The sequence below is a fragment of the Homalodisca vitripennis genome, chromosome 8 (assembly GCF_021130785.1).
Source record: "Homalodisca vitripennis isolate AUS2020 chromosome 8, UT_GWSS_2.1, whole genome shotgun sequence".
Lineage (NCBI taxonomy): Eukaryota > Metazoa > Arthropoda > Insecta > Hemiptera > Cicadellidae > Homalodisca > Homalodisca vitripennis.
Window position 1 is genome coordinate 16809806 of NC_060214.1, and position 14905 is coordinate 16824710.

At 36.2% G+C, this 14905-nt stretch overlaps 2 protein-coding genes across 2 annotated transcripts in view; both read left to right on the plus strand.

Moving 5' to 3' along the window:
- The window catches only part of LOC124367362 (receptor-type guanylate cyclase Gyc76C-like), a 331079-nt gene that overhangs the window by 258125 nt on the left and 58049 nt on the right, over positions 1–14905 (plus strand). The gene's annotated exons all lie outside the window — the stretch shown is intronic.
- Positions 245–9855, plus strand: LOC124367363 (receptor-type guanylate cyclase Gyc76C-like). The gene is made up of 7 exons (XM_046824123.1): positions 245–565; positions 1213–1382; positions 1590–1703; positions 3919–4095; positions 5257–5517; positions 7249–7320; positions 9652–9855. Exons 2-7 carry the CDS (start codon positions 1284–1286, stop codon positions 9838–9840), a joined length of 912 nt encoding a protein of 303 aa, XP_046680079.1. The 5' UTR covers positions 245–565; positions 1213–1283; the 3' UTR covers positions 9841–9855.

Sequence of the window (14905 nt, forward strand, 5' to 3'; positions counted from 1 at the left end):
ACGCGAGGGCACTGACAAACTGTTGCGAGAAGAGCCGTTTCTCAACTACACTTTGTTGTTCCAGTTTATCACAGTGACAGCAGCCAACTTGTACGACTCTGTGTTATTGTACGCGAGGGCACTGACAAACTGTTGCGAGAAGAGCCGTTTCTCAACTACACTTTGTTGTTCCAGTTTATCACAGTGACAGCAGCCAACTTGTACGACTCTGTGTTATTGTACGTGAGGGCACTGGACAAACTGTTGCGAGAAGAGCCGTTTCTCAACTACACTTTGTTGTTCCAGTTTATCACAGTGACAGCAGCCAACTTGTACGACTCTGTGTTATTGTACGCGAGGGCACTGGACAAACTGTTGTGAGAAGAGCCGTTTCTCAACTACACTTTGTTGTTCCAGTTTATCACAGTGACAGCAGCCAACTTGTACGACTCTGTGTTATTGTACGCGAGGGCACTGGACAAACTGTTGCGAGAAGAGCCGTTTCTCAACCACACTATCATCCAAAGTGTTGCCAGCAACGGCACTAGGATAATCGAGACCATAATTAAGAACCGAACATACACAAGTAAGTTGTGAATTGATTTTTAGTAGTATTTGTCAATTGTATTCACTTAGTATTATTACTGTGGTAGCGTTGTATTTGAGCTGAAAATAGAATTAGAATGTGAATTTTCTGAGCTAAAGATCACTATAAGCGATGCATTAGTGTGACCGGATTCGCAGACATTTATGCTACAAATTTGTAGCACATTTTTATTGTTATCTTAAGTATTATGGTTAATGGCAGTTAGAATACAAATTTTTTAGTTTAATTTTTTTCATTCTTTCCTTGACACTAGCTGGCATATTTTTCCCATTGCATTTTTCTACATTTGTTTTTTGTAACGGCTTTCCGCTGGTAGTTTTGGTTATTACAGTTGGTGTGATAAATATTTTGTTATTACTTAGTAAGTAAATGTTTGTTTTTCTTTTTAACTAAAGTGTACACAATAAGTACCATTTCAGGAATAAGGTTGATCAAAATTGACATTAATGGGGGTTGCAACTTCACCTGCGACTACTCCATGGAAATTGGCACCATTTCAATGTTTCAGATGTAACAGATGCTACGATAAAACTTGACAGCAATGGAAACTCTGAGGGCAACTTATCCGTTGTTGCAACTTCACCTGCGAATACTCCATGGAAATTAGTACCATGTCAATGTTTCAGGTGTAACAGGTGCTACGATAAAACTCGACAGCAATGGGGACTCTGAGGGCAACTTCTCCGTGGTTGCTGTGATGAAGAAAGACTTCTCATTGCAGTTCGGAGACCACAACTTCACCTGCGACTACTACATGGTGCCGGTCGGGCAGTTCCAGCAGGGCGATAAACTTCCAGTAAGTAAGAGTATGTCGGTACCGGTGTGACTTCACTTTGCCATAGCCCTTAACCCTCCGACTGACAATAAGTAACTCCCAGAATGATACACAGGTTTTTGTCTTTGTGCAGTATATTTTTCGGATATTTAAAAAAAATATGTGCCCTATGTGTTGTATTATCAAGAAAGGATAGTAACAATGTAGCGGTGGTTGTGTGGGTTGCAGGAGTACAAGCTCAATTCGCCCAGCTCGCAGCCGTTGTGGGTGAGTGGCCACAAGCCAGACGATGAGCCAAGTTGTGGTTTCAAGAACGAGCTGTGTGGCAAAGACGATTCACAGGTAATCTGGGAAAGTCGTACATTCTGTTTCTTGCTGATTGATTTTAAATTATTTTTAACCCTTTCAGGGCCAGGACCTAATATGAGATGTTGCAAAATTTTTTCACATATCTATCCCCTTGTGACTAGTCAAAAGTGCCAGGCTAAAATTGGCGATTTTGCAGTCTCTTAGATTAAAATGTATAACTTTTCATAAACATTAGAGAATGACCTAAAAGTTGCACCAAATTACTCGTATAGATATATACTATCAACAAAAAAATATAAAGATGTAGTTTTAAGTAATTTAAAATTAAAAAAAAAAATAATGTTTTAATGGATTACATAAAAAAAATTTAATTTTTTAATTTTTTCGTAAATAACTAAAAAAGGAAAAATAATTTTACTGTAGAAAGCTATGTTATTATATTGTACATTTATAAAGGAACAACCATACAAAATTTTGTGTTATTTCTCTCATAAATAAATTTTTTATGACACATTTTGTATAAATACGCATAATTGTACTTCGCAACAAGTGATAAAGCAACTGACTCTTAACTGCAAGAAACTTAAAATAAATATTCACATTACGGATGTACCGGTAAACAGATGATTGTAGGATCCATAAGAAGTTTCAATACAGTTAAAAACACTATTTACCAAGAAATATTTACACAATTTTATTTGAAATTTATTTACACTTTTTCTATTTACAAATATGCTACTTACAATTTCACTCCCGTGAGATCGCAAATTGTCAGTCATTGTAACTACTACACACAATAGCTAAGCAGGTAACACTACTAATATTTACAACCACAAAATAAAATAATGAAGAAGAATCCAGCATACAATGGTACGATTGCACTAAAGCATAAAGAATTAACAACAATAGATCGAGTCACCTGATAATGTCACGTGACAATTACGAAATAAAAATGCATAGACCTCCAAAATAAAAATTATATTCATATTAAATATCAAAAAATATACCAGGGAATAAAAAAAACATAAAACTTTAATCATTTGATCTTTATCAATATATTGCCGCCTGGCACTTTTCAGACACGACCTATGGCGGCAATATATTGCCGCCTGGCCCGGAAAGGGTTAAAGATCAATGTTTGTATTTTGTTATATTTTAACAAATGCGATTATTACAAAATTTATTTGTTACTTGTAATGTGTTATTGTTCTTTGTTCCTTACTAGTATCTATTAATAAAAGTTGTTTATTATTTTTTCTTGTATCAATATGATTATATGAATGTATCCGTCTGTTTTGTTAAATTTATTAATATGTTACAGTCTCTTGTAGAAATCTAAATTCAAATTCAGATTCTTTATTAGCTATTAAGTGAAACAAATCACAATAAACTTTGTCAAGTTAATACATCGTAAGTCATAATATTACAACAACAATGAATTTTTAGTTAAAATTACAACATTCAAATTCTGAGATCGTTAAATTACAATAAAAATATTCTTTAGTTGTATAAAAACATTTTCTGCTTAACCAACTACATATGAAACTTTTTATTTATTACAAGGTAATTAATAATTGCTAATAGTATTTTGTTAAATCATTTTTATTGTTAAAATTTTAAAACTTTCTTGAGTCTTGCCCAACCTAACATTGGGATCACTAAATTATGGCGTTATCTGGTCTCATACTAGGATAAAAACAGTGGTTATTAAATATACCACAACCTTCTTTAACATGTAGCAAATATGTATATATACATGCAACTCTATGTCATGATGTTGAGTTAGTGTAGAAGATGATAGGTTAAAAAAATTAATTTTGAAGTAACTTGTTTTGATAAGTACACAAAGAACAAAGGAAAAAAACTGATGATGCCTCAGTCGGCAAAAGCACTTTTGAAATAAATTAAATATGAAAGAATAAAACATGTCTTTTTGTATTGAAATCAGACTTCCATCAAGAATACAAAGCAGAAAATGAAAGGAAAAGTTGGTTTTGAAATTCAGTCCATCACTTAGTATGGAAACATTTAAGAATAAAAATTTTTTTTATAAACACTCATTCTTTAAGTTGGTTTTTCTCAGTTGTATTTCAGTTATACACCTATTCAATGTTTTCATTTCATCAATAAATGTTTTATTGAATAAGATGTAGAAATATCTTTCAACTAAGTATAGTAGTTATCCGTGACTAGTTGTCATTGCGAATAAAATAGCAAAACATCTTTAGTTGTGCGACTGTGTCAGGAGGGCAGTATCATAGTGGCGGGGGTGCTGGGGCTGGTGTTGTTCTGCTCCTCGGTCCTCACACTCAGCATCTACCGCAAGTGGAAGATCGAGCAGGAGATCGAGGGCTTGCTCTGGAAGGTCGACCCGGCAGAACTGCTTGGCTACAATGGCAATGAAATCATTCCCTCGCCCAGTAAGGTGAGTGTTTGTCATGACGTACGCAATTTTCAAAGCTTCTTGTCCTAAGAACAAAAAAAAGGTGAGTGTTTGTCATGCCTTCAAAGTCAAATGTCCATCATAAGTTGTCGATCACGCAAGAGGTAGAGGACTTGCTGAAGGATCGACTCGGCAGAATTGCTAACCTACAATGGCAGTGATATCATTCCCTTGCCCAGTAAGGTCAGTGTTTTCCCTCAGCAGGGGTCACTTCTGGCTGGTTTATACCTTCCAGTGGTAACTGGGCACAGCAAAAACCTATGTGTCACTTAAACGGCACACCACTAACCTACAATGGCAGTGATATCATTCCCTTGCCCAGTAAGGTGAGTGTTTTCCCTCAGCAGGGGTCACTTCTGGCTGGTTTATACCTTCCAGTGGTAACTGGGCACAGCAAAAACCTATGTGTCACTTAAACGGCATATCACTAACCGCAAATGTCGAGATTCTGGGGTGCAAGGACAATTCGATAGGTCTAGTGTACTGTGGGAGATGACTGTTGGAGTTGATGGGATTCATTCCCTAAGAGTAAAATGTTCTTGCCAGCCTAGACATAAGGGTGTGCCACCACTACCTGCTTTGACTGGGAGGCTGGTTCTGAGCTGGCTTCCCCTTTTTCCGAGGGGACAAGACTTGAGATTAGTGCCCTAAATCAAAGTAAGGTGAGTGTTAAGTCCTCAAAATCAGTTTCTACCCCAAGTGGAAGACTGAACAGAAGATCAAGGGCTTGCCCTGGAACGTTGACTTGGTGGAATTGTTTAGGTACAGTGATATCATTCCTTCATGCATTAAGGTGAGTGTTATGTCCTCAAATTCAATTTCCACCACAAGTAGAAGACCAAACATGAGATTTAGGGCTTGCTCTGAAATTTCGACTAAGTGGAATTAATTGCTCAGCTATGATGATATCTTTTCCCTCGCCTCGTAAGTTGATTATCATGCCCTCATGTTCAGCGTTGCTGGTTGAAAATCGAGAAAGAGATCAAGAGCTTGAACTGGTGCTGGCTTGCTGTTTGTGGTGATTTATCACGATGTTTATCAATGGCTTACATGTCAAAATTGAAATATGTAACACTAATGTTAATTGTAATAACAAAAATTAAGTTTCATTAACAAAGAGTTATGAGATCTTTCTGTGCGCAGACATCGCTGGTGAGTGCCACGTCGCTAGAGTCGCGGTGTGGAGGCCAAGTATTCGCTGCGACCAGCCAGTACCGTGGGGTAGTCGTCAGGATCAAAGAGCTCAAGTTCTCCAAGAAGAAGGACGTGACACGAGACACGATGAAGGAGATGAGGAGGCTACGCGAAATCAGGCACGATAACATCAACTCCTTCGTCGGCGCTTTAGTCGAACCCATGAGGATACTTATCATCACCGACTACTGCGCTAAGGGTAGTCTCTACGTAAGTGTGAGATCCTGTCCATTACTTTCCTCATGTTGTTGTTAGAAGCTGAGGACGTCTATAACAAATGTCTATTTATAGTGAATATTGAATATTTACAATGTTGTATAGTGCATTTAAATGGTGAAGACAATTAAGAGAACATCCGAATAAATTAAAACATCCTAATTCTATTAATATTATAAATTCGAAAGTGACTTTGTTTGTCTGTTCTGCTTTTACGCTTAAATTATTCAACCTATTGTACTGAAATTTTACATGGACATTCTTACAGTCCCTGATATGACAATATTTACAATGGGCTACTCCCCACTGGTCTCTAAATTAGTGAAAATCCCATCTTGGTCTATAAAGTTGCAAAACATTAATAGAAAGAGCCTGTTAAAATAATCAACTTCTGTGTAAACAGTATTTTATGACAGCTCAACCGTGTGTTTAATTAATTTAACCACTATTTTCGATTTGTTACATTTAGAGTGTAAAGCAAAGAGTAGCTTGACAGTAACAACACTTCTTATTTCAACTTTTATGCAATGACTGTGAAACACAGATTAAGAATATATCCTGATAAGAAAATTAATAGTTTTAGTCAAAATATACTTTTAACTGTAAATTGCTAGCAAGTAATAAGTTCTATGTAACTTTTACTATAAATTTAAAGACATAAAACTTATCTTAGTTGTCTTTTGACAGAAGTAGGCTTCTCAGATCTGTGTATTTATATATATATTTTCTTGATCGAAGGAACAAAGCAAAATTAACTAAGAAACAAAGAATACTAAGACCGCATCAAATTACAATGGAAATAAATATACACTTTTTGACAGATTTTATTTATTATGGAAAAGTAAACTCAAGATTGTCATCGGAAATATATTTTACTGGAACCACAAGTGCTCATAAACATGCAAAGCCCATGAAATTGTGTGTGAAACCACAGGCAACTGCTAGTTCTCTGTAAAATCTGATTGTAAATCTATAGTCTGACCTAATTTATGAATCACTGAAGTTTTTAATAATTACTTTTGCTATTTGGCTGTAACCTGTAAACTTAATGGATGTGTTAAGCAATTTAAACAACCCCTGGTTTTTCTCATGCCTCCGACACAGTCTCCCATGTTGATTTCATATTTGTACATCCGTGTTCTACATATTTTCTCTCATCACCTCCTTCGGTCTATCTAAGATCTGAAAAGTCACCTTTTATCTAAGATTAGTAATTGTGAATTATTGAGTTTACTGTAAATTTAATTCCGTTACATTTGGTCACCAATTCTGTTTACATTGTGAAGGAACTCAGGTCTACCAATGTGCAATGGTCAGGGGAAAGTTAAGAGAGTTTCGTAAAGAGTCATTAAAGGTCAGGATATTTTGCTACGATATAAAAATACTCAAAAAATTTATTTTTGTCGTTTGAACTGCAGCTGCTTACTTTTTGAGTAAACTTAAACCGTATATGTTAATAATATTTGGCTAAATAAATTTTTGAGTATGAAAAGAATTATAAGCCTTTTAATATTTAAATTATTTATTTTGAAACATGTGTCAATAAATGATTGTGTGTTCTGAAAATTTAAAAAATAGGATACTTTCATTTGAGTTAGGTGTACATCCTGGGATAAATAATAGTTTCTATGTGCAGTATTTAAAATGTTCAAAGCTTATATAACTGTAAATTTGGCTTATATTTCAATAGCAATTAACAATGCATGTTTGTCTTTTCTGTTTTAGGATATTGTGGAAAACGAAGACCTTAAACTGGATAAAATGTTTATTGCTTCACTAGTCAATGATCTCATTAAGGTAAATCCATTCATGCTTTGTAACTGTCTAAAACGTAATTTAGTGTTTTTCGTAATGATTTTTGTAATTTTGCTTTAACGTTAAGATAACTAAAAAATATTTTTTAAATTTCAGTTCAAGGTTTAATTTTTATAGCTGCTTTAAAAATTAAATTCCCTGAAAATAAAACAAGACATTTTTACAAAATCAACTATTTGATATAAATTACAATGCACGTTGCAATGTAGTAAAACTGTTATAAAACCACCAATTATTACTCTATTTTCTTGTCTTGTGTATTATTTTGTTTTATAATTTGAATTCAACCAATAGTATACTTACTGGCCAACTGTGATAAGCACAGAGCATGCCCCTTTTATATTATATGCTCTTATACTGTCCAAGAGACACAATTTATTATTTCAATTATAATCGTATTTGGTGTTTAATCCTTCCCGTGCGTAATACAGGATATCTCGTGTGGTTAAATTTGCTCAAAACGCATAAAAAGGAAATCTCTTAATTACAGTTTTTGTTATTCGTCGTGAATTGTAGTTTGTAAAACCGGTGATAGAATGCACTTGAGTTTTGACTGAACGTCAGACAACAGCTGTGTTTCCATTCATTGTCCTTGGCTTCCTGTTATCGATCCACAACTTGTTTATGTAGCTACTGACCGCCATTTAGGACTGTACGCTGGCGCGTTTGACAGGTTTATCCGTACGGAAAGAGTAGCAGTGCAGCTCTTAAGACCGGCTTTTATGCTTTGTTTATGTGTAATGTTGTGACTAATAGGAGTTTTATTTCTTTGATTCCATTAATAGTTATTGTATCTGTGTTTGCGGTAGATTCTGTTTAGTTTTATATTGAACTATTTATAAAAATAGCTAACCTAGATTATGAAAACTTGATCAATTCTTCAGTGAAAAAATATATACAAATAATTTTTTAAATCAGGCTTTATTTTTTTGTTCTACAGTACCTTTAAAAACCTAAATTCAAATAGAACTTTAAACAAATTTAAAATATTTTTCTATTTATAAGCACGCTAGGGGGAAGTACAGAAATTTATATTCAGCGTTCTAAGGATTTAACCCAAGTTTACTATTGGAATGTGTTCGTCTCATTTAACTGGTACAGAGTTTAAGTATAGGTTCATAACTTCTAAGGGATGTAAAACAGTTGATTTGGGTAAAAAATAATTGGAAAATAAATAATTTCTAAAAAAATTTTGGGTAAGACTGAGTGTAAAAAGAGAAAATAGGAAGCCAGTATGTCACCATTTAAATTGGAACACGTGTACCAGAGAAACATTATATTGAGAAGAATATATTTATCCACTAATCCTATAGTTCTAACTGCTTAGTATGAATATCTTGAACGTACTAAACTTATTCCCTCAACACTGATTTTTGGTACTTTCTAATAGTATTTTTTGTTTCTTGTCCCAATAATATATATTTAAAATAAGGTAAGTTCTTTAAACTGGAGAGAGTATGTTCAAAAACTTTAGGCCTTATGTTTGCCTGTGTGTTTTGGCCAGAAAGTTATAAGAATAGTTAACGTGCAAACAAAATAATAAGTATATATTAATAGAATGGGACAAAAGTTAATAGATACAACCAGTAGTTAGAAGCATGCAACATATTAGTCATTCATGCAATAATAATAATATACTGATTATACGAGCATAAAAAAACTTAAAATCGACAAATTGAACTCAGAGTATCAAGACTGGATACGGCATACTAATTGTTAAACAATGAGAAATAATCAATTTTGTACATAGTTACAGGTAAAAATTACCTACTTTTCTATGCAGTTTGTGATCGGAGTCACGTTTGGGTCAGGAATGAGATGAAAATATTCATTGTAGAGTTTTACATAATTTTAAAGGTCTGCCTGTACTGAAAACAACGATGTATATACTATCGTGCCAGTAGCTGGCTTTCCATTAGGAATGATCACATCTAAGATAAAAATAGTGAACACCAATGCAAGCTGTAGGAACGTAAATGGATGTGTGATGTCACAACTCAGCAGTTAGACATCAATGCTAACTGAAAGCAACTTTTAATAGCACCCTACCTTATCCAAAAATTTTAACACCCAAATCAGCTTTATCCCATTAACTTAAAAAAGTTGCGTCCCTGGTATAAACTTATATTCTAAACTAGGTTTAATATTATTCTCAAATTAAGAACTGAGACAATACTTTTGAAATTTCTATTTTAGAAATTACTGGAAAACAATCAGAGTCCTTTATAAAGAAAATGTTTCCTGTTTTTAATATAAATTTTCAAATGGTTTCATAACTCAAGAACATTGTAACACGCTTTCCTTCTGTGACAGGGTATGTTATATCTCCATTTGTCTGCGGCAATATGTCACGGAAACCTCAAGTCCTCCAACTGTGTTGTGACAAGTCGCTGGGTGCTGCAGGTCACAGACTTTGGCCTCCATGAGCTGCGTCAGTGTGCGGAGACCGGCAGTATCGGGGAGCACCAGTATTACCACAGTAAGTCAGTACAACCTCGGTAGATCAGTATTACTGTAATCCTCCACGAGCTGTGTTAGTGTGCGGAGACCGGCAGTATCGGGGAGCACCAGTATTACCACAGTAAGTCAGTAAAACCTCGGTAGATCAGTATTACTGTAATCCTCCACGAGCTGTGTTAGTGTGCGGAGACCGGCAGTATCGGGGAGCACCAGTATTACCACAGTAAGTCAGTACAACCTCGGTAGATCAGTATTACTGTAATCCTCCACGAGCTGTGTTAGTGTGTGGAGACCGGCAGTATCGGGGAGCACCAGTATTACCACAGTAAGTCAGTACAACCTCGGTAGATCAGTATTACTGTAATCCTCCACGAGCTGTGTTAGTGTGCGGAGACCGGCAGTATCGAGGAACACCAGTATTACCACAGTAAGTCAGTACAACCTCGGTAGATCAGTATTACTGTAATACTCCACGAGCTGTGTTAGTGTGCGGAGACCGGCAGTATCGGGGAGCACCAGTATTACCACAGTAAGTCAGTACAACCTCGGTAGATCAGTATTACTGTAATACTCCACGAGCTGTGTTAGTGTGCGGAGACCGACAGTATCGAGGAACACCAGTATTACCACAGTAAGTCAGTACAACCTCGGTAGATCAGTATTACTTTAATACTCCACGAGCTGTGTTAGTGTGTGGAGACCGGCAGTATCGGGGAGCACCAGTATTACCACAGTAAGTCAGTACAACCTCGGTAGATCAGTATTACTGTAATACTCCACGAGCTGTGTTAGTGTGCGGAGACCGACAGTATCGAGGAACACCAGTATTACCACAGTAAGTCAGTACAACCTCGGTAGATCAGTATTACTGTAATACTCCACGAGCTGTGTTAGTGTGCGGAGACCGACAGTATCGAGGAACACCAGTATTACCACAGTAAGTCAGTACAACCTCGGTAGATCAGTATTACTGTAATACTCCACGAGCTGTGTTAGTGTGCGGAGACCGACAGTATCGAGGAACACCAGTATTACCACAGTAAGTCAGTACAACCTCGGTAGATCAGTATTACTGTAATCCTCCACGAGCTGTGTTAGTGTGTGGAGACCGGCAGTATCGGGGAACACCAGTATTACCACAGTAAGTCAGTACAACCTCGGTAGATCAGTATTACTGTAATACTCCACGAGCTGTGTTAGTGTGCGGAGACCGACAGTATCGAGGAACACCAGTATTACCACAGTAAGTCAGTACAACCTCGGTAGATCAGTATTACTGTAATACTCCACGAGCTGTGTTAGTGTGTGGAGACCGGCAGTATCGGGGAGCACCAGTATTACCACAGTAAGTCAGTACAACCTCGGTAGATCAGTATTACTGTAATACTCCACGAGCTGTGTTAGTGTGCGGAGACCGACAGTATCGAGGAACACCAGTATTACCACAGTAAGTCAGTACAACCTCGGTAGATCAGTATTACTGTAATACTCCACGAGCTGTGTTAGTGTGTGGAGACCGGCAGTATCGGGGAGCACCAGTATTACCACAGTAAGTCAGTACAACCTCGGTAGATCAGTATTACTGTAATACTCCACGAGCTGTGTTAGTGTGCGGAGACCGACAGTATCGAGGAACACCAGTATTACCACAGTAAGTCAGTACAACCTCGGTAGATCAGTATTACTGTAATACTCCACGAGCTGTGTTAGTGTGCGGAGACCGACAGTATCAGGGAGCACCAGTATTACCACAGTAAGTCAGTACAACCTTGGTAGATCAGTATTACTGTAATACTCCACGAGCTGTGTTAGTGTGCGGAGACCGGCAGTATCGGGGAACACCAGTATTACCACAGTAAGTCAGTACAACCTTGGTAGATCAGTATTACTGTAATACTCCACGAGCTGTGTTAGTGTGCGGAGACCGACAGTATCGAGGAACACCAGTATTACCACAGTAAATCAGTACAACCTCAGTAGGTCAGTATTACTGTAATTAGTCCTTATCACCACAATAACCCACTATTACTGTAGTTGGTCAATATTGAACTCCCTATATAATTCCTCTTGATCACATTTATCTATACAAGTAAAATATACTCATAGCAGCTTTGTATTAGGTACAGTTAGTAAGTTTTAAGTTAACCCTTAAGTGCCAAATTTTTAATGTGGTGTCACCCAGAACTGCTGGTGTTATTTGCTGCAAAGTCAGAATACACATAGCATATTTCTTGTCCACTACGATTAACTTCAGCGTCATTTTCATTTACCAAACTTCCGCCAGAATCTTTTATTTATCACGTCAGAAATAAATTGAGTCCACATCCCGATTGCCATCGTTCTCAGAAAAGTTACACTGCTGAATGCCCAACTCCCAATAACGCATCTGGACAAATCTAAAATTGATTAAACGTCCTTATTACTATTACAATAACTCCTGCCATATGTACTGAACTACGATGAAATTAGAATATAAAAAAATTACAGGAATAAAATGTAAAACGCAATTGATAAAACTAGAAAATAATAACGGTTTCTAGCGTCCAGGTAAAACTTCACCATGTGCTTTTGTGATAGTTACTAAGTTGACCATCAGAGTGTAGTAGCAGTTAAACAGCACTACTGTGGATTTTGTACTAGTTCAAATAAACACTACTAGAGGCCAGTGTGTATCATTTTACACTTCCACCCCCCCCCCCCCCCACCCCCCCCCCCCCCCACCCCCCCCCCCCCCCACCCCCCCCCCCCCCCACCCCCCCCCCCCCCCACCCCCCCCCCCCCCCAAGCTTCTCTTAGAGAATTGTATCCAACATAAACATTCGTCACGTAGGTACACTTCCTGCATGTTGGCTGTGGGCGTTTAGTATTCGCCTATGGTCCCACTTATTAGTCTGACGTGAGGAAACATTGTTGTTGAGTTAGAAGCTACAGGCAGTGGAGAGCTTCTCTTAGAGAATTGTATCCAACATAAACATTCATCACGTAGGTACACTTCCTGCATGTTGGCTGTGGGCGTTAGTATTCGCCTATGGTCCCACTTATTAGCCTGACGTGAGGAACATTGTTGTTGAGTTAGAAGCTACAGGCAGTGGAGAGCTTCTCTTAGAGAATGGTATTCCCTTCAGTTTCTTGATTTTGTTTGTAGTCTGTTTAGATGGGATTATAAAACACTTATTTCTATTATTGATCAAAAATTTACTTGAAAATTTGCTTAATCTTTAGTATTATGTTATAGGCAACAACTTCAGACGTTAAATGTTGTTGACTGAGCATTCTTTCTCGTTTCTCAACTCTTTCAGTTGCTGATGAACGAAACCCGATTTCTGTCTGTCCGTTATGCACAATAATCAATAACATGATATTTTAAATTTCGTTAGTAGTCTGTTATTTGTTGAATATTGCTATTGTTGTCATTTGTGACCTTAATTTTAATTGTTATTATTTTACATACTATTATAATTCGTATGACTTTAATGGACAAAAGTTAAGATTTAAAGTTTAGCTTTTAGTTGTATCATTGTCGTCAATTGCATATTGCATTTTATGTTTCAAAAACTAATCATCATGAAAATAACTTTTGAACGAATTCAATGAATCAAAATATCTTTTATTACATGTTTATCAAGAACAGAAATTGTGTCAATTTTACAGCAAAATTATTTATTGTGAACATAGAGTTGATCTAGAGGGTTGAAGTTTGGTATTGGTTTGGTACGTAACCTCTACTGGTTCTATGTCAGCATTGAAAACGGTAAACATCAGTCCATTTGGAAACCTGATTTCTGTCTATCAAAAATGTGACCCTGGCAACATTTGACCTATGGTTAAACATGTTTGGCAACAAAAAAACACAGAGAATAAACAAACTAGTAAACAAACAGAGTTTTAATCATAGGTTTTTATCATGTGGCCATTTTCCTTTAACTTAATCAAGATTTGCGATGAAGTTACTGTTGATTACTGAGATATCATCAATGGTAAAGGGCTTTTAATACAATGTTTAGTTGTATTACTGATGAGATGTATATTACAGATCAGGGTCTCGTGTGTTCATAAAATTCAAAAGTTTATTAACTATTTTTTGTCTGTTAAGTCACAAATATTTTATCAGTTTTACAGTAAAATTTGCGAAGAATCAGTATACGTTTTGTCACTGGGTAATGCAGTTGTTATTTATTTCTGTGGTTTTGGAGATGTAGATGAACTCCTCAACTTGTGATATTCAAGGAAATGTCACAATAAGTTTATTTTTTATAGAATCTACGGTTAAGCTCTTAAAACGTCTTCATATGTTAAACACTGAAGAGGAGAGACCGGCTGCAGTTTGGACACAAACTAAAACTCTGGCTTCAAGGCCCATCCATTTTACACGATAAATAAATTTTTAAATTGTACTGTTCTCTAAGAATATGTTACAATAAAGAATTTACAACACTAGCCACTATGGAGTTTTATGGAGTCTCTCCCATAAGTTGATGACAAAATCAGGTTTCTGTCTGTATGTGTGTCCATCTGTCTGTATGCACGATGACTTTCGAACGAGTTAACTTACAGGGTTGTATGTGAAACTCCAACTATACTATCTGTATATTGAAAATGAAAATTGTAAAACTTTGCCCCATTAAGAGTTGCTCTACAAACAAGGATGTTTCCCTTTGTGGGGCAAATGCGAAACCTTCCACGCTGACCTGAAGTGTGGTGTACATTTAACCTTGTTTACTTAATATATTATATTATATTTAATAAACTGCAAGTATTTTTTGTTTAAGTAATTGTTTGTAGACATTTACTGCTTCAGTTGTAGACGTGAGTTTTCGCACTATGTGCATTAATAACACCCGTATGTGGCTCATTAAAAACCGTTCCAGTTTTGGATGTTACTAAACTTGGTAGTGACACTTCATTATTTTAATATAATAACTCTTTTTATTATACCTACTGAATTGTCATCACTCTTTATTTCCAATTATTATACACTAATAAATAATTAAAGCCTTTATAAGCGATCTTTGTAACCTATAGCATAACATTTGAAAACATTAGCAGAAACCTGTAATGTTTTTGAAAATGTACAATTTAAGTTGTTTGTAAAAAGATACTTAAACTG